The 21,067-nt window shown below is 42.8% G+C and overlaps 1 protein-coding gene across 1 annotated transcript in view; it reads right to left on the bottom strand.

Annotated features, from left to right (window-relative positions):
- IQCG (IQ motif containing G) overlaps nt 1-21,067 on the bottom strand; it is a 68,516-nt gene that overhangs the window by 24,761 nt on the left and 22,688 nt on the right. Inside the window, exon 6 of the mRNA XM_033958036.1 lies at nt 4,852-5,013. Coding sequence (XP_033813927.1) covers nt 4,852-5,013 — 162 coding nt within the window. The remainder of the gene's footprint in view (nt 1-4,851; nt 5,014-21,067) is intronic.

Raw genomic sequence — 21,067 nt, 5'->3', positions numbered from 1 at the left:
GAGAACGCCTGCAGCTCAGAAACATGCCTAGCAGACGTAATGGCCACCAAAAAGACCGCCTTCAAAGTAAGGTCCTTCAAAGAACAGCCATCCAAAGGCTCAAAAGGCGGACGCACCAGAACCAAGAGAACCAGATTGAGATCCCAAGAGGGAACCGAGGGCCGAATGGGAGGCCGAAGCAACTTGGCCACCCGCAAAACCTGAATCACATCAGGAAGGGCCGACAAACGCTGACCTGACACCAACCCTCGAAAAGCCGACAGGGCCGCAAGATGCACCCGGAGAGAAGACCAAGCCAGGCCTCTATCCAAGCCATTCTGCAAGAATTCTAGAATGTGAGGCAGGGAAGCGCGAAAAGAGACCACTCCCCGCGCCCGGCACCATCCCTCAAAGAGACGCCAAACCCGAACATAAGCCCGAGAGGTAGAAAGCCTACGGGACCCCAAGAGTGTAGAAATTACCTTGCCTGAATAACCCTTCCTGCTCAGGCGACCCCTTTCAAGAACCACGCCATAAGACAGAAGGGAGACGGGTCGAACATGGGACCCTGCGTCAGAAGGTCGTCCAAGAGAGGCAGAGGAAGAGGATCCGCCACCAGATGCCTCACCAAATCCGCATACCACGGACGCCGAGGCCAATCCGGAGCCACCAGAACCACCAGTTCCGGATGGCGAACAATGCGAAGAAGTACTCTGCCCACCAGCGGCCAAGGAGGGAACACATACAGGAGCCCCTCCATTGGCCACGGCTGGACCAGAGCATCCAGACCCTCGGCCAGACTGTCCCTGCGCCGACTGAAGAAGCGGGGAACTTTGGCGTTGCCACTCGTGGCCATCAGGTCCATCAGGGGCTGCCCCCAAGCCTGCACTATCAACCGAAACGCTCCGGCGCCGAGAAAACCACTCTCCTGGATCCAGGAAGTGACGACTGAGGAAGTCTGCCTGAACATTTTCTACCCTGGCTATATGAGAAGCCGAGAGGTCCATAAGATGAGACTCCGCCCAAACCATGAGCCGAGCCGCCTCCTGCGCCACAGGAGTGCTCTTGGTGCCCCCCTGACGATTGACATAAGCCACCGCCGTGGCATTGTCCGACAGGACTCTGACCGACTTGCCCAGCAAAAGGGAGTGGAAAGCTAACAGCGCCAGCCTGACCGCTCTGGTCTCCAACACGTTGATCGACCAGGAGGCCTCCTCCGCGGACCAGGTGCCCCGAGCTGAGTGGCCCATAAACTGAGCCCCCCAACCGAGGAGACTCGCATCCGTAAGGAGCACCGTCCACTGCGGGAGATCCAGACCCACCCCCTGAACCAGGTGAAGGGTCCGGAGCCACCAGCGCAGACTGCAGCGCGCCAAGCCTCGCAGGGGAACCGGAACATCCAAATCTTGCCTCCGGGGAGACCACCTCCGGAGCAGAGCATACTGAAGAGGACGCATGTGGGCCCGCGCCCACCTCACCACGTCCAGGGACGCCGCCATTGACCCCAGGACTTGGAGGAAATCCTGCGCCCGAGGACCCCGGGACGCCAAAAGCAGGCGAATCTGAGATTGCAATTTGCTCACCCGGGCCTCTGGAAGGAAGACCTTCCCCAAGGAGGTGTCGAACATAACCCCAAGGCACTCCAGACGCTGAGCCGGGACCAACCGACTCTTGGAAAGGTTGACCACCCAGCCCAGCGACCGGAGAAACTCCACCACCCGAGCCGTAACCCGGGAGCTCTCCTGCAACGACTTTGCCCGAATCAACCAGTCGTCCAGGTAGGGGTGAACCAGGATGCCCACCGACCGCAAGGCTGCCGCGACGACCACCATTACCGTGGTGAACGTCCGAGGAGCTGTGGCCAGACCAAAGGGAAGCGCACAGAACTGAAAGTGCCGCCCCAAGATCGCAAAGCGAAGGAAGCGCTGATGAGAGGCCCGAATTGGAACCTGCAAGTAGGCCTCCGTCAGCTCGAGAGACGTAAGAAACTCCCCCGGCTGAACCGCCAGAATGACCGACCGCAGCGTTTCCATGCGGAAAGACGGAATCTTGAGAGCTCTGTTGACCCCTTTCAAATCCAGGATGGGCCGAAAGGACCCCTCCTTTATGGCCACCACAAAGGGTCTGACGAAAAGCCTGCGTCTTCCATGGAGTCTGACATGGAGAAGCGAGAAAAAGATCCGGCAGAGAGCGGGTGAACTCCAGAGCGTAACCGTCCCGCACCACCTCAAGGACCCACTGATCGGACGTGATCTCGGCCCATTTGGGGAAAAATTTGCGCAGCCGGGCCCCCCACCTGAACCAAAGGGGGCGCCGGCAAGGAGTCATTGCGCAGGACGGGAAGCGGGGGAACCGGCGGAGGGATTCCCTGCCCCCCGATGGGCCCCCCGAAAGGGCTGCATGCGCTGGAAGAACCGACCCCGGGAAAACCCCGGAGACTGGAAAGAAGCAGCCCCACGCCCAGGGCGATACTTGCGAAATTCCCGCAAACGCCCCCAGGCCGCACCCCCCCGAGACGCCGGGCGGGCACGGTCCTCCGGCAGACGGGGAACTTTCGAGTCCGACAGAGTCTGAATCAACTTATCCAAGTCCTCTCCAAATAAAAACGACCCCCGAAAAGGAAATTTAGTAAGCTTAGCTTTGGACGCAGCATCCGCCGCCCAAGCGCGCAGCCACAACACACGCCTTGCGGCCACGCCAAAAGCCATAGACTTAGCCGAGATCCGCACCAAGTCATAGAGAGCATCTGAGAGGAATGAGGCCGCCATCTCAATCTTCGCTACCTCCTGATCCACCAGAGACCAGTCGTCAGACTCTCGATCCAAGACCCGCTCCGCCCACCGAAACACGGCGCAAGCGACCAGTCCCCCACAAATAGCCGCCTGGACCCCAAAGGCAGAGACCTGAAAATTTTGCTTAAGGATGTTCTCCAATTTGCGCTCCTCAGAGTCCCGCAAGGCAGAACCGCCCTCAACAGGCACGGTATGCCGCTTGGAAATTGCCGAGACCACCGCATCCACGACTGGCGAAGCTAACGTAGCCCGATCCCCTTCAGGAATGGGATACAGGCGAGCCATGCTGCGCGCCAGCCGAAACGGCGTCTCCGGCGTTTTCCACTGCTCCAGAATAATATCCCGAATATCCTGATGCATAGGAAAAGAGCGGGAAACGGAACGGATCCCCCGTAACAGGGGGTCCCCCACACGCGGAGTCTCCGGCGGCGCGTCCACAAAACGCAAAACCGAAGAAACCTGCTGAATAAGGTCAGGCAGCTCATCTTTCTGAAAAAGGCGCACAACGGACGCCTCGTCACTGGAGAACGGGAAATCCGACAACCCGCCGCCAGCTTCCGTCCCCTCCAGAGGGTCCTGGAATTCCTCCGAAGGGTCCAGGTCCTCCTCCAGACCGACACGTTCCTCCGACCACAAATTCTCGTCCCACGACACCCGCGGACGCTTGGACAAGGGAGGCGGCGGAGGGGACGTCACATCAGACGAGAGAGGCAAAGCCGCAGGGAGCGCGGAGGAAACCCCACCCCCCCCCCCCGAAACCCCCTGGGCGCAACCGGGACCCCCAGCCGCCTGAAAATAGGCTCTGCATAAAGAAAAGAAAAATTCAGGGGAAAAACCCCCCCGAGGGTCCCAAGGGACTCCCTGCCACAGCAGGGGACCCAACAGAACCTTGCCCCTGCATAGTCAAAACAGGGGGAAGGTCACCTGAGGTGGAAGACAAAATGGAGGGGCCAGACAGAGAAGATGGCGGTTTTCCCGCCAAAAAAGCTCCCTCCATAGCCTGAAGCGGCTGAGAAACCTGAATAGTCTCAGCCGCTAAAGCAGGCAAGCCGGCATCAGCTGTCAAAAAATCAGCTGAGAGGGAATCCTCTAAAACCCGACCGTCGGCGGCTCGGGGATTCCCTCCGTGGGCGGACGGAGAAGACCGGGCTTCCCCACCGCTCCCTGCCGACTCGCGAGGCACCATCGGCGGGGAGCTCTGGGCGCCTGCAGCCGCTGCCGACGGAGCTCCACCACCTCACCGACCCAAACCGCCGAGTTCAGGCCGGCCGCGAGTGCCTCGCGGCTGGACTAAATTTGTGTCCTACTCCCCCGGAGAAGGGCACAATTGCTCCATACGCGACCTAGCTAGAAAAAAGTGCCGGTTACATGAAAAAATACAGTAAAATACAGTTTTCTTAAAGGGAAACAACCCTTCAGACCAGCACTACCTCAGGATTTTTTTTTTTTTTTTTACAGAACAGACTCCACAGGCTCTCGAAGCAATATGCCTTGCTTGATTTAGGGGGCAAGGCTTACTGCTGAGGCTCCTCTAAAAAAATGTGGGGAGGTGGAGGAAGTGGGGGGAGGGACCGGGTTTGATACCCCCGAGGTCAGACGAACCCCCAAACAGAGTCCGCCCAAGCTCCGTCCGGCCAAAAACAGGGACAATAAACCCCATAAACAAATTCCAACAGCCCTACCAAGGGAGATGGGTACAGATCACATCAACACCTGCTGGAGACTGAAAGAAGACTGAGGGAAATAGAGAGGAGGGGCTAGGATATACTGTCCCAAAGTTTTGTTTTCAGTCTCCACCTGCTGGTCATGATTAGATATATACCCACTCGTAAAGTTAACCTCTACTGGTCTGGAGAGTGCTAAAGAAGAAGGGTTTAGATATATATACCTTTGTTATGATCTTGATAGATTTATCAAGTGATGTTAGTAAATCTATGTATTACTTATATTGTACACTTGTTGAAAGTTTAAAAATGAATAAAGAATTATAAAAAAAAAAGAATAAAGATGATTATTATTATTATTATTGAACCTTAGCTGTCAAACACAAGTCCTGAGCCAGACATGGACAAATGCTTACCAAGATGTTTTCTTCCAGCTCTGCCTCGGCATTGTTGCACTTCTTCTGTGTCTGATATACCTGCAGGTCCATGTCTGTCTTTACATACTTGCCCTCCATGCTGGTTTTTGCCTTCATTTCTTGAAGCTGGTCCTTCAGGTGAGCAATCAGCTCATTGCGATGCTAAAATTAAAACTGCCAAGTGGGTGACTTTTACAGTAGCAGAGAACGGTCTCAAAGCTTATCCAGCCTTCCAGCATTCAGCACAGGTAAAGGAGAAATTAGGTTCTTACTTGCTAATTTTTTTTCTTTTAGCTCCTCCAGACCAATATAGCTGTAATAGTAATTAGAGAATGACACGGTGGCAGTTACCCGAAGCTAGCTGCGGGTAACCCGCTGAAACGGTGTGTGTGGGGGGGGGAAGTGTTCACTGCGGGCACGGGGACAAGGCCATCCACCGCCCCGTGGAGCGGTGAATGGCCTTGTCCCTGCAGTTAAGGGAGGGAAGGCGCGTGGTCCCCTCCCTTCCTCTGGCCAAATCTATCTGCCTCCCTCCCTTCCCCTTACCTTTGGCGCTTTAGTAAAGAAACTTACTGAAGCTGGCGAAGCCTGCCTGCCTCTAGGCGCGTGTGTGTGGGTGGAAGCGTCTCATCTGACACAACTTCCGGTGGTTTTAAAGCCCTAGTTTTGACAGAACTTTCTAAGTTAGAAAGGACACAGCGCCGTATGCATACCAACTTGACACCCCCTCAGAAAAAGATTCTGCAAACTTTACAAGATGATAAGAACATTGTAATACGTAAGGCAGACAAAAGAGGGGATATAGTTATTCAGGACAAAGTCCAATATTTACAGGAAGCTTATTGGCAATTGAATGACAGTTCTGTGTATACATGTTTGCCTAATGAGCCTTCTGATGACATTTTTGCAATGCTTTTGGAGATTTTGAATGAAGGAAGGAAGGAGGGCTTTTTGACCAAATTGGAGTATCAATTTTTAACACATCAGATGTTTAATGTACCAATTATATATTTTTTGCCCAAAGTGCATAAGGATATGTACCATCCCCCGGGTCGTCCTATTGTATCTGCTCGAGGGTCTATGCTTGAACGGGTGTGCAAATACATTGATACATTTTTAGCTCTGATGGTCCTTGAGATTCCTTCCTATATACAGGATACTACTCATTTTTTGCAATGTCTTGAGGATCAGCAGAATATTGCCTCTGTGATGTTTATGGTCTCCCTTGATGTGCGCTCCCTATACACCTGCATTCCGCAGGATGAAGCATTGGCAGTTGTGGAAGAAATTCTTAATAATAGAGTTCGCCCTCATGTGGTGCCAACGGAATTTTTGTTAAAATTGACTAGGGTTGCTATGTCCTGGAATTATTTCATTTTTGATGGGAAATTTTATCAACAACGTATGGGAGTTGCTATAGGGGCATCGTTCGATCCGTCAATTGCCAATTTGTTCATGGCTGTTTTTGAACAATGCTGGATTTATTCATCAATTTTTTTGCCCATGTTCGAATGTGGAAGCGGTTTATTGATAATATCTTCTTTTTATGGAATTCTACCAAGGCAGAATTAGATACATTTGGGGGTTTTTTGAACTGCTGTCATCCTTCCATCCAGTTTGACATTAAAATTAACAGCTTGGATTTGTCATTTTTGGATGTAAAGATTTATTTGGAGGGAGATAGGTTTTCCACATCAGTATTTTTGAAACCTTCTGACTGGAATACATTTTTGGAATATACCAGCATGCATCCAGCTGGGTTAAAAAACAATTTGCCTATATCTCAGTTTTTTTGCTACAGACGGATCTGCAGTTCGACGGAACAATTTTTGAGACAAGCGGAACCTCTTAAACAGCGTTATAGAGACAGGGGTTATCGGCATAGAGTAATACAGAAATCCTGGCATAGGGCCAGGTTCAGTCCAAGGGAACAACTGTTGCAATATCATACACGAGCTTCAGATGACAAAGTTATTCTGTGTATTATGAAGTTTTCTACAGTGGCACAAAGTTTAGGCAGAAAGATCAGGAACATCTGGCCTATGATGCAAACAGTTGCATGTTTTTAGGATCAAGAGTGTAAGATTGCTTATACACGTAATAGGAATTTAAACGATATCTTGTGCAAGGCTGATGTTTGGACTGTCCAAGAGGAGGGAGAGGTGGGTCATTTTCGTTGTGGAAAATGTGCAGCTTGTGGTGTTATGCAAGAGGGCACGGCTGCACAAGTTCCTAGCAGAAGAGTGGTGAAATTGCATTCTTTTACAACATGTGAAACAAGAGGAGTGGTGTATGGGATGACGTGCCTTTGCAGGTTAACCTACATTGGTCACACTGCCAGATGTTTCAAGAGATTAAGCTTCAAATTTCTGCATCTCAATGGCCACGAATTTGGTCTTGGAGAATGAGATGTACAGTGTCCGCATCTATGAGACAAACTTGGTTCTTTTTGTTACATAGAGCACTTTGGACCCCAGTTCGATTACAAAAGTTAGACAGCTCTAAGTCTAATAGATGCTGGCATTGTAATCTCGAAGCAGGGACCCTAGATTATTTAATATTTTATTGTCCCTGTATCATGGCCTTTTGGAAATCAATTTGGTCTCAAATAAATTGTTTATTAGAAAACCATGTAGCATTAGCATATGATACAATTCTGTTTGGTATATCAATGAGAACAAAAAGTCAAATTTCATCAAGCAGGGGGCGTGGCTTGGACGCGAATGCTGACGGTCGGGTGAAGGAGAAGCTCCGTACAAACAAGCTTATTTTACGGAATTTACTACAAAAAAAATGATTTCCCATGATATTGATGGTGTGATAAATTGAAATCTGCATCCTCAGCTGAGACGGAGAGACGTTTGAAAGATGAAAAATCAAAAGTGAAAGTGCCGTTTTTTATATCCTGAGAAGTGAGGTGTAAAAGCAGGAGATTGACGGAGTTTGAAACTGCTGGTGAGCTACCTAACAACAAGGATGAAAATTTCTTCTTTATAAATAATATATGAGGAGGTTGGTGCCTGTCGTGCTGTGGAGATAAGCTGTTTTGAAATAGCTCTCCTCTGCCGGAGATGAAGTGAGGTTTGCTGTAAAACCTACTTGGCAACGGTTTTTTTTTAACTATTTCCTTGCTGCCAATTTCACAAAAAAGAATTGTGAATGACTAATATAAACATAAATACAATATAATATCAATCTCCTCTCCTCTACTGAAATTGAAAAAGATTCCGATATAAAAGATTGTTGGTTTTTTCTTTCTCTTCAGAGCTTAGGCTGTGAGAAAGATGACAGAATAAAAGACCAACGGTTTTTTTTTTAACCTGAAGAAAAGTAATATCGAAGTAATTGAGAGGCGCTGGAAACTGATAAAAACATATACTTATACATATACTTCAAAAATACTGGAAGGAATACTGCTCTCCTCAGTAAGGGCTGCGATTGGGCTTATAAGAGGAGAGCAAGAAAAAAGGATTACCGATTTTTTTCAGCGCTGATGCAAAGTGTCAACAAAAAAAAAAAAAAAGTGACTAACGGATTTAATAAAATAAATCTGTAAAAAGATTGACCAGCAATATCTAAAAAATTTAAGGAAAATAAAGGCTGCTAATTTGAATGTTATTGCCTTCATAGAGGCTGAGATAAGGCTTGAAGGAGGAGAAACAGAGAGAAGGACTACCGACATTTTTTTTACTCACAGCAATAGAACTTGAGACAAATAACTGACAGTTGCTCTAAGAATATTGAAATAAAAGTTTTGAGCCTGTTCTAATATAAGATTGGGACTGATAATCAAGAAAGGAGAAAAGAAGAAAAAAGGATGAAAAAGGAAAAAAATTTTAAAATATAGAAACAAATCCTGAAAGAAAATTACTCATCAATTTTTTATATAAATTGAAATAGCAAAATAGTAAAAACATAAATTGAATACTCAAAACAAAAAAGACAAGCGACAAAATATTGAAACTGATACCAAGAGACAGTGAAGATAAGCTGAGATAAAGAGAAGAGAAGAATAACAGAAGATGACATCTAAAAAACAAAACAAATGTGATTCAGAAGCAAGTGGTTCTGGTATTGGTAGCAGCAATAAAAGATCAAAACCAGAGCCAAATAACACACCCTCAAAAGTTCCGTTGCCATCGGATGAAAGCCCCGACGTCATGGAAGAATTGAGACAAATTAAAGAAATAGTATTAGACAGCAATAAAAAACTAAAAAAAGCAATTGAAGATGCTGCAATTCTCACCAAAAGAGTTGATATAGTTGAAAATAAAATAAATGACCTAGAAAACAATACAGAACAACTAAATACAGACATGAGAAAATCTAAAATAATATGGAAAGAAGTTGAAGAAATTAAAAGAGACTTGGAAGACAGCCGAAATCGAGAAAGAAGAAATAATTTAAGGATCATCGGGATTCCGGAAGGGGTAGAAAAAAATGACCCTATAACATTCCTGGAACAATTTCTACCTAAAATACTACCTTTAAAATTCAAATCTGCATTAGAAATAGAAAGAGCACACAGAATACCAACACAGAATAAAAACCTTCAATCAAGACCAAGAACTTTAATATTTAAACTTTTGAGACACCAACAAGCAGTAGAAATCTGCCAGCTAGCAAAGGAAAACAAAAACCTTAAATGTCAGGATGCAAGAATCCACATTGTTCCTGACTTTGCAAAAGAGACTGCAATACGAAGAAAACAATTCCTGGACATGAGACCCCAACTGCGAGCTCTAGGGGCTAGATATGGCCTTCTTTATCCAGCAGTAATGAAAATTACCATTGCTAACAAGACTCAAAATTTTTCAGATCCTACAAAACTTCAAGATTTCCTCGATCAATGTGAACAGCCAATGTCCTCTTAAACAAGAACTAATTATCGAATAATATATTTGTGTTTATATTTATAATTATGTTTAAATTAATAAAACATAAAGATTAAATATGGAATACAAATATAAAGTTCGATACAGAAACAGAACTTTCAACTCCAACTGAAAGGAATTAGAAGAACATGGAACTGTGATTTAAACTGCAGGAATATTCTAAACAACGAGACTGAAAAAAAAATCTTAAGCTCATGTTTAAAGATATATACAAAAAACTTACATGTAAAACTCTGAGCCAGGAAGCATTCCAAAGATGAGATTGTGGAATGGCGCAGTATTGGACTTATATTTACTCAAGACCTTACATTAAGAAAGTCGCTGATTGGATAAGGAAAGCAAGGGGCGTCAAAATTAAAAAAGGCACCAATCGCTTTGACAAATGTAGGATATTGAGTAAAACGAATTCGTATTGGATAAAAGAAAAATTTTAATAAATGAACTTCCGGTTACTATGCGTTTCAAAGCGCACATGACATGATTCCATGTCAAAAGGATCCAACATGCAGTCTTGTCATGCTGATGAGAGATAAGATATGAGCGAACTTGAGACAAACGAAGGATTGGATCAAAGACAAAGAAATGAAATGGATGCAGATTGAAAATTGACTGAGATAGCAATGGACATGAACAGCGTGGGACGCAAAATAAGACAGGAGGTTTGTGAGAACTGAGAATAATTTCCTGATATTACCGGAATGTCATTTGTTTGTTAAGCCCTTTTTACAGAACCGAGATACGATTTGTGGCGACGACCAAGACAGTAACAGACACTCAGAGATGTTATGACCGCGGCTTGCACTGAAAACCGCGCAGTGGTTTTGTAAAGAAAGGGAATGCTCTTCTGGATATAATAGTTTCCTACTCTTTGATTTGATATTCTAAAATGTAACTAATAACTATTTTGAAGGGAAAAGGTTAAAGATAATCTCCTGAAGGTTGGACTGAGGAGAAATCTGTTCATCCTTTGTGACTGCCTTCAAACATATACCTAAGCCTTAAAAATATAAGTTATAATATTTCAATTACAATTATTTATCATTTTGAATTAATTCATATCTAACTGAATTTGTGGTATACATTGTTGTCATATGTAATAATTTCCTTAAAGAAAGGGGAAAGAATATAATTTAAACTTAATATTTAAAAATGAAAACATTTCTTGACACCACTTAGAATTTACTGTTAGAAAACAATTACTATATTATACAATACAAACCAAAACATAATAATAAACTCAAAAAATAAATTATACATTGGGAATTTATAATAGAATAAAATAAATTAAAACATCTCTAAAGGGAGAAATATAATTAAAAAAAAAAATAAAATAAATAATAATGGTAGTAAATATAGTTATATATTTTAATAGCTTGTAGGAGTTATATACACCTAACCTCAAAATGCGTATCCAAGTGGTCATATTAAAATGGGGAGGGAAGGGAGGGAAGGGAGGGAAGGGAAGGGGGAAATATAATGGAGAATGGGGAAAAAAAGGAAAAGTGTATATTCTAAAATATTTTAAATACTGGGGAAAAAAATTAAGAAAAACAATTCATATAATTTTAAGGAAAATATATCAAAAATACATAAATGGATCTTAAAATAATATCCTTAAATGTTAATGGTCTAAATCATATGATAAAAAGGAAAAAAGCTCTATTATTTTTAAAAAGGCAAAATGCGGATTTATGCTTTATACAAGAGACCCACCTCTCAAATATTGAATCTAGTAAACTACAAGGAGGTTGGGTCAAACATTGTTTTTTCTCACCAGCTACAAGGAAAAAAGCAGGTGTTGCTATTCTGGTAAATAAAAAATGTACTGCTACATTCAAATTAAAGGCAACAGATATTAATGGAAGATGGATAATTGTGGAAATGAATATGGGAAATACTACCATGACGTTGTTTAATATATACGCCCCTAATTCGAACCAAAATGAATTTTTTAAAACTCTACAACAATTGATATTGCCACTGGCTACTTCAAATCTAATAGTAGCTGGGGATTTTAATGCTGTTATGGATCCTCTATTGGACAAAAACCCAAGTAGATATATGAAATCAATGGGATTAGATAATTTAATACAAACTTGTGATTTAATAGATATTTGGCGAATACTTCATTTTAATGGACGGGAATTTTCATTCTGTTCTCATGTTCACAATTCCTTTTCAAGAATAGATTATATTTTTATATCAAAACACCTAGCACATCAAGTAACAAAAGCTGCCATTGATCCAATTATTTTATCTGATCATGGTGGGGTATGGATTGAAATTAAGATCACAGATCAAAATACAAATAGACCAATATGGAAGTTTGATAATACATTGCTTGCTGATCCAATATTTTGTGAAAATTTTCAAATAAAAATGAAAGATTTTTTTCAAGTAAATGATAAAGATGAGATCTCTAGAGAAATATTATGGGATGCATTTAAAGCATCAATAAGAGGACAAATCATTTCTTATTCAGCTTATCTTAACAAACAAAATAAAAAACAATACTCTAATTTAGAAAAAGAAATTAAAAATTTAGAATTAAAACTAATAGAAAAATGGGAATATTCTATACAACAAGAACTGTTAAAACTCAAATGTAAATACAATGAAATATCATCAAAAATGATAAGAAAAGATTTATTTGCACAGCAGGCATTGTATTATGGAAACTCAAATAAGTCGGGAAGAATACTGGCAAATTATCTAAAAGTGAAAAAAAAAGAAAACAAAAATAATTGCTATAAAAGATGAAAATGGTGAAACACTTACACAAATTGAACCAATCTTAAAACAATTTCTAAAATTCTATAAATCTCTTTATTCTTCCGAGACTTATTTAAATAAAGAAAAGGAAGGTTTAGAATTCTTAAATTTATTAGAGGGTCCAAAAGTTCCTGAACATATAAAACGAAGTATGGAAGAACCAATATCACTAAAAGAATTAGAAACAGCTTTGAAATCCCTTAGAGTTGGATCCGCTCCAGGTGGTGATGGTTATACAGTTGAATTTTATAAAACATTTCAAAACTTTTTATTACCCTATTTATTAAATCTTATTCAATATCAATTTAATAAAGGTTGTACAAATGGCACTATGGCAGAATCATTAACAATAGTTTTGCCAAAGCCAAATAAAGATCCCACTTTGGTATCGAACTATAGACCAATTTCTTTAATAAATGTAGATGGAAAATTATTAGCAAAAATCCTTGCGTTAAGATTGGCTAAAGCTCTCCCACATATTATAAGTATGTCTCAAACAGGATTTGTTGCTCAAAGACATTCATCTCATAACACTAGACTAGCATTCCATATGTTATACTTAACAAAGAAAATGAACGAGCCCACTTTTGCTGTTTCTTTAGATGCAGAAAAGGCTTTTGATAGAATAGAATGGACATTTATGTATCAAGCAATGGAATGGTTTGGTATAGGTCCTGGATTCACACAAATGATACAAACATTATATAGCTCCCCTTCTGCTAGATTATACATTAATAATATGTTTTCAGAAAAATTTAATCTACAAAGAGGAGTTAGACAAGGTTGTCCTTTGTCTCCTTTACTGTTTGATATAGTTTTAGAACCCTTAATATTAGCAATCCAACAAGTAAAGGAGATACAAGGTATAAATCATTCAGATAAAGAATACAAAATATCAGCTTATGCTGACGATTTACTATTATATTTGAGGAATCCAGAAACTACCATTCCATATCTACTTGAACTAATAGAAAAATTCGGAAAATTTTCAGGATATAAAATAAACTGGAATAAATCAGAAATACTTCCATTAAATATACATTGTACAAAAAGTTTATTTAATTCATTCTCTTTTGTTTGGAAGGAAGATGCTATTAAATACCTTGGAATTTGGATTACAAAAAATTTGGAAGATACAATGAAAATTAATGAAAAAAATTTATTACAAAAAGTGACAGAGATGTGTGAGCAATGGAACCCCTTACACTTATCTTGGTGGGGAAGAATACAAACTGTTAAAATGATGATATTGCCTATAGTCTGTTACCAAATGGGAATGATACCAGTTTTCTTCCAAAATTCTTTTTATAAAAAATTAAATAAGATATTAACAAAATTTATTTGGCTTGGAAAAAACCCCAGAATTGCATTAGTGTCATTGCAAAGACCAATTGCGGAGGGAGGGGTAAATTTTCCCAACTTTTATAGGTATCATCAAGCCTATATTTTACGTCAAGGTATGTATTGGATCCTCCCAGAGCCCACTGTAAATATCCCAGATTGGTTTTGGCTAGAATGGAGACTTATGTTTCCATTACGTCTTAGTCATGTAGTAAGTATCAAAATGCCAAGGCTATACAAAGAACATAAAATATTCATGGATACATGGAAAACTTTAAGATATATAAGTAATCTAACTCCTATTCCAATTAGTAAATCAACAACTCAAACAATTTGGTTAAACCCCAAGATCAAAATAGGCGGTTTCAAAATAATCTGGAAAAACTGGATGATAGCAGGTATTCGTATTCTAGACCAGTGTTTTTCAACCGCTGTTCCGCGGCACACTAGTGTGCCGTGAGATGTTGCCTGGTGTGCCGCAGGGCCGCCGGGCCCGGAGCTGACAGGGGGCCCGAGGCAGGGGCGCCAGTAGCTCGCCAAGGCAAAGTGAGTCGATCACCCAGGACTCACTTTGTCTTGGCGATCTAATCTATCGAGCCGATAAGTCTTCTTCTCCCCGACGTCAATTCTGTAGTTGAAGAGGAAGTTCGGGCCAGCCAATCGCTGCCTGGCTGGGCGGAACTTCCTCTCCGATTGCACAATTGACGTCAGGGAGAGCATGCGTCGGCGTCGGCTTTGGGACCTGTTATCCATTGGTAGGTCCTGTTCCCCGATGGCAGCGGCAGTGGCTTGGGGAACGGCAGGGAGAAAGAAAGAAAGGGGGCAGGCAGGGAAACAGAAGGAAAGAAGAGAAACAGAAAAAAAGAAAGAAAGGTCAGGGAGAGAGGAAGAAAAAGTTGGGGGAGGGAATGAGATGTGGAGGAGAGAAAGCATACAGGCTGATAGAAGGGAAGAAAGATTGGATGCACAGTCAGAAGAAGAAAGTGCAACCAGAAATCACCAGACAAGGTAGGAAAAATGATTTGATTTTAAATTTAGCAAAGTGGAGGCAGTATTACCACAGTTTTCAAAGGAATTTGCCCAAATAACTTAATAGTTAACTGGGTAATTTCCCAGAGATGAAAACTTCCCTTCACTTACTATGCACAGTTCTGAATTTATATCTGCTGTCTATATTTTACAATATGGTCCCCTTTTACTAAACCGCAATAGTGGTTTTTAGCGCAGGGAGCCTATGAGCGTCAAGAGCAGCGCTGGACATTCAGCGAGCTCCCTGCGCTAAAAACTGCTATTGTGGTTTAATAAAAAGGATGGAGGGTATATTTGTCTATTTTTGTATGCTATAAAAACCAAATACAGAGAGAGACTGAGAGCTGTTGACGAAGAGCTACGTGTGTGTCTTTCTTCGATTCCAGCCAGAATATCAGCTTTGTGTTCAGCCAAACAGGCCCAGGTTTCGCACTGAATAAAGTATTTTATAATTTTTATTTCGTAATAAAGTAATTATAAAATACTTTCTTTGTGTTTATTTGATTCCTATTCAAGAAAATTACTTTATATATAGTCAATATAAGCAGAGAGTTAAATTTTTTAACATTTTCTAATGGTGGTGTGCCTCGTGATTTTTTTCATGAAACAAGTGTGCCTTTGCCCAAAAAAGGTTGAAAAACACTGTTCTAGACGACATAATAAAAAATGGTAAAATGCTGGAGTTTTCACAATTGCAACATAAATTTGATCTTAATAAAACACAATATTTTAGATGGTTGCAATTGAAGCAATCCATTCAGGAAGGGTTCCCTGAATGGAAAAATCTTACTAATTATCACAGCTTGGAATTCTTGTGTTTCCAGATAAATTCAATAGGACATGAAGCTGCACAGTGGTATAAATTAATATCCGGATATATAAATAAAAAACCAAAAAATGGTCTTAGAGACATTTGGAGCATTGAGATAAAGCACCAAATTAGTGCATCTCAATGGCCACGACTTTGGTCTTGGAGGTTAAAATGTACGGTGTCAGCATCTATGAGACAAACTTGGTTTTTTCTTTTACATAGAGCTTTATGGACCCCTACACGTTTACATAGAATTGATAGCTCTAAATCTAATAGATGCTGGCACTGTCATGTTGAAATTGGGACATTAGACCATCTTCTATTCTTTTGTCCATTCATCTTAACATTCTGGAAATCAATTTGGCCTCAAATTAATAGGATGTTAGAAAACCCAGTAGCCTTGACATATGATACTATATTATTTGGAACAACAATGAGAACAAAAAGTCAAATAACATCAAATAATAACAAATTATTGTTCATTTTAACTGGAATAGCAATACAACAAATCACATTGAATTGGAAAAATCATGACAGATTAAATTACACTTTCTGGTGGAATTCTGTTTGTCATATATATAAAATGGAGCTTACCATAGCAACACAAAAAGGATATATTAATAAATTTCAAAAGATATGGAGACCATTAACAGAATTTTGTAATGAATGATTAACTTTTCCCAAGATAAAAATTGATTAGAGGGAAATGAGATGGGATTTTATTTCTGATTTACACACTATATCAATGTTGAATGGATTTACAATAAAGTTGTTTTTAAATATTATTGATTGAATGGGAGGGAGGGAGGGGGAATACTACATTCAAAAGAAATTATATAAATCTAGATTTACTGCATAATATTATAAAATTTGTATAAAATTAATTTTCTAAAAAAATGTTAAACTTGAAGATGATAAGTATGTATATCAAGTGTATATATTTAAGTATCTAATAAGTTTATATGAAACACTTGTTGTAACAAAAGAAAATGAATAAAGATTATAAAAAAAAAAAAAAATTTCATCAAGCAATAACAAACTTCTATTGATTATGACAGGAGTTGCCATGCAACATATCACCAGTAATTGGAAAAATTACAATAATCTTAGCTATACATTCTGGTGGAATTCGTTGTGCCACATTTACAAAATGGAAAGAACAATTGCTATACAGAAAGGGAATTATAATAATTTTAAAAAGATTTGGGGGCCATTAACAAATTATTGTAATGATTAGACATCATTTTCCACTGACAGTATATTTATACATAGGGGGGGAGGGGGGATGGTATAACATTCTATTAAAGGTTTAATCAATAGATAAGAATACAATATTTATATGATATTTTTGATTGAAAGTTTTGTGGGAAGGGTGGGGAGGGAATAAATTTATGTATTTACGAAGACAATAGAAAGAAATTCAAGTGATGTGTAAAGTTTTAAATGATGTAATATTGTGTACTTGATGTAAGATGAAAAATGAATAAAGAATTTGAAAGAAAAAAAAAAAAAAAAGACTCGGTTATTTGAACACCGGTCCAATATCGGTCACAAAAAAGAAGTTGACATCCTGACCCGCCATTGTGCCAAAGAACGGCATGATTTTGATGATTTTGTGTGTTTTGTGCTAGAACACATTCCTGTTACCCCACGGAGGGGCAATGTGAAGAGGCTTTTGTACCAGCATGAACAGCGCTGGATTTTCTTTTTGGATACTATTTGGCCTAATGGCCTTAATCAACGGGTGGAGTGGGTGGCATTCTTTGGATGAGTGACAGTTTAAAGAATGAATGGCAGTTGTATGGACGAATGGCAGCCGTTTTTTTGGCTGTTGCTATAACGCTGTAATCCGGAAGTGCTACCGGAAGTTGGATCCTGTAGTTCTTTTTAGCAATGGGCGTGTCTAGTGCCGGTGTGCACGGAAGAGGAGTGAGGTTTTCCAGCTCTTACATTCCCTGAGGAACCCTTTGAGAGGCTAAACAAGGCACTTGTTGGAGGATTGGGCATGGATTCTGAACTATACATCTAAATGGTGCCGTGGTGTTTCCATCTACAGTCTGGCCAGACATTTTCTACCAGCACAGCACGGCGTTTCAGACCATGGTCCCAAGCTAAGTAAAACTTTTTTTGCTTTTCCTGTGCACAGTGATGGGTATATTACCCTTTTGATAATTACATTTCAGTGGTGGTAGAGATTTTTGCCAGTGATAGTACATAAGCAGCTTGGACTTGAAACAGTATTAAAGTTGTTTACTGCTGCATTGAAATTTTTGAGGCTTTTTCTCCACTGGTTTGTGAAATGGTTTTCGGGGGAGTGTAACCCATCTTTGGTGAGTAATATTTTGTAGTTAAATTTTGGGATTTTTTCTATTACTCTTAGTTTTTTTTCTTGTGAAACTTAGTAAGTCCGCCTGAACATTCTCCACTCCTGCTATGTGGGAAGCTGAGATGTCCAGAAGATGAGACTCTGCCCAGACCATGAGCAGAACTGCCTCTTGCACCACCAGAATGCTCTTGGTGCTCCCCTGACAATTCACATAGGCCACCGCTGTGGCATTGTCTGAAAGGACCCTCACTGACTTTCCTGTCAAGAAGGATTAGAAGGCCAACAGCACCAGGTGGATGGCTCTGGTCTCTAGAACATTGATCGACCAGGACACCTCCTCTGTGGGTCAGGTGCCCTGAGCCCCCCCAACTCAGGAGACTGGCATCCGTGAGAAGCACCGTCCACTGTGGCTGATCCAGACTCACCCCTTGAACCAGATGGGGGATCTGAAGCCACCAACAAAGACTGCAACGAGCCAAGCCCCTCAAAGGAACAAGATGATTCAGACTGTGCCTCTGGGGCAACCACTTCTGAAGAAGAGCATACTGAAGAGGATGCATATGAGCACGAGCCCACCGCACTACATCTAGGGAAGCCGCCATCAACCCCAACTTGGAGGAAATCCTAAGCCTGAGGACACCAGGATGTCAAAAGAAGGCGAATCTGAGACTGCAACTTGGTCACCCGGGCCTCTAGGAGGAAGACCTTCCCCAAGGAGGTGTCCAATAGAACCCCAAGGTATTCCAGGCGCTGAGATGGGTCCAACTGACTCTTGGAAAGGTTGACAATCCAGCTCAGTGACTGCAGGAACTCCACCACCCGAGTCATGACTTTGCTCTAATCAACCAGTCATCCAGGTAGGGATGCACTAGAATGCCCTCTTGGTGCAACAACTACCATAACCTTGGTGAACGTCCGTGGAGCCGTGGCCAGACCGAAGGGGAGCGCACAGAACTGATAGTGCTGAACCAAAATCGCAAAGTGAAGGAAGCGCTGATGAGTAGTTCGGATTGGAACATCCAGTAGGCCTCCGTCAGATCCAGAGAGGTCAGAAACTCTCCCAACTGAACCGCCAGGATCACAGACTGCAGTGTCTCCATGCAAAAAGAAGGAACATTGAGAGCCCTGTTGACCTCCTTCAAATCTAATATGGGCCGTTAGGTCCCCTCTTTCTTGGGCACCACAAAGTAAATCAAGTACCTGCCAGTGCAACACTCCTGAAGGGGAACTGGCACAACTGCTTGGAGATCTATCAATCTTTGAAGGGTCTGGCGAAAAACCTGCTTCTTCCACTCTGCCTGACAAGGAGAAGCTAAAAAAAGATCTGGCAGGGAGTAAGCAAATGCCAGAACATAACCGTCCTGAATCACCTCCAAGACCCACTGATCGGACGTGATGGCTGCCCACTTCGGAGAAAAATCGCACAGCCAGGCACCCACTAGAACCAAAAGGGGTGCTGGCAAGGAGTCATTGGGCAGGATGGGCAGCGGGGGAACTGGCGGAGGGATTCCCAGCCTCCCCCCCCCAACCGGCCCCCCCGAAAGGACTGCATGCGCTGATAGAAATGACCCCGGGAGAAACCAGAGGTAGGGTAGGGAGCAGCCCCTCTCCTAGGACGGTATCTGCAGAACTCCCGTAGACGCCCTGAGCAGTGCCACCCTGAACAGCCTGGCAGGAATGGTCTTCAGGCAGGCGGGGTACTTTAGAGTCTCAGAGTCTGAACTAACTTATCCAAATCCTCTCCAAACAAAAAGGACCCCCGAAAGGGAAATTTAGTAAGTTTAGTCTTGGACGCCAACCAAGCCTGCAGCCACAAAGTCCAACATACAGCCACTCTGAAAGCCATAGACTTGGCAGATGTCTGCAACAAATCACAGAGGACGTCCAAGAGGAAAGAAGCAGCCATCTCAATCTTTAGCACCTCCTGATCCACTAAGGACCAGTCATCAGACTCACAGTCAAGGACCCACTGAAACACGGCAGACATTGTAAAATTCTTCTTAAGAATGGTCTCCAACTTATGATGCTCAGTCCAGTAATGCAGAACCGTCCTCAACGGCTACAGTATGCCACTTAGCAATACCTGAGACCACCGCGTCCACCACTGGCGACTTTAAGGTAGCCCTAACCCCCTCCTGGATGGGATACAAACGATCCATGGAGTGCTCAAACTTAAAAGGCACCTCTGGCATAGATCACTGCACCAGGATAATGTTCCGAATATTTGGATGCATCGGAAAAGAGCAGGGAGCAGAGCAGATCCCCCCAAGAAGAGGTTCTCCCACACGCGTTGTGTCCGCTGGCGCCTCTTCAAAATGCAACACCGAGGAGACCTGCTGAATCAGATCTGAGGGGTTCGTCCCTCTGAAAAAGGTGCACCACTGATGCCTCCTCGCCAGTAGCCAGAACCGCAGAGGCCCCACTACCAGCGGCTGTCCCCTCGAAAGGATCCTGGAGGTCTCCCCAAGGGTCCAGGTCCTCTTCAAGATCCACATGCTCCTCAGACCACAAGTCTTCGTCCCGAACCACCCATGGGCGACTGGATAAGGGAGGATGAGGTGCTAAAGGAGTAGTTGGGGGGCAAAGCCGCAGGGGAAATGGAGGGAACCCCCCCCCCCAGAGACCCCTGGGCCAAACGCAGAATCTACGGCCGCCTGAAAATAAGCTCTGCACAGAACAAAAATTAAATCAGGGAAAAAAAAAACCCCGGTGGCCCCGTAGAACTCCCTGCCACAGCAGGGGACCCTGCTGAAACCTGCCCCTGTTTTTCCAATACAGGGGGAAGGTCATCTAAGGTTGTAGACAAGATGGAGCGGCCTCCCTCCAAAAATGCCGAAGATCCTGCAAAAAATAACCCCTCCTGGGCCTGTAGCAGCTGGGAAGCCTGAACTGTCCCAGTCACTTAAAGCAGGCAGGCCGGCATCAGCTGTGAGGGAATCCCCAGCTGCACCGGCGGTAAGGGTATCCTTTTTACCCTCACCGTGGGTGGTGGAGGAAGACCGGGCTTCCCCACTGCTCCCTGCCGATTCGCGAGGCACTAGT

This window comes from Geotrypetes seraphini, chromosome 9 (genome assembly GCF_902459505.1).
Source record: "Geotrypetes seraphini chromosome 9, aGeoSer1.1, whole genome shotgun sequence".
Lineage (NCBI taxonomy): Eukaryota > Metazoa > Chordata > Amphibia > Gymnophiona > Dermophiidae > Geotrypetes > Geotrypetes seraphini.
The sequence above is the reverse complement of the archived record's forward strand: the minus strand, read 5'-3'. Positions and strand labels throughout refer to the sequence as shown.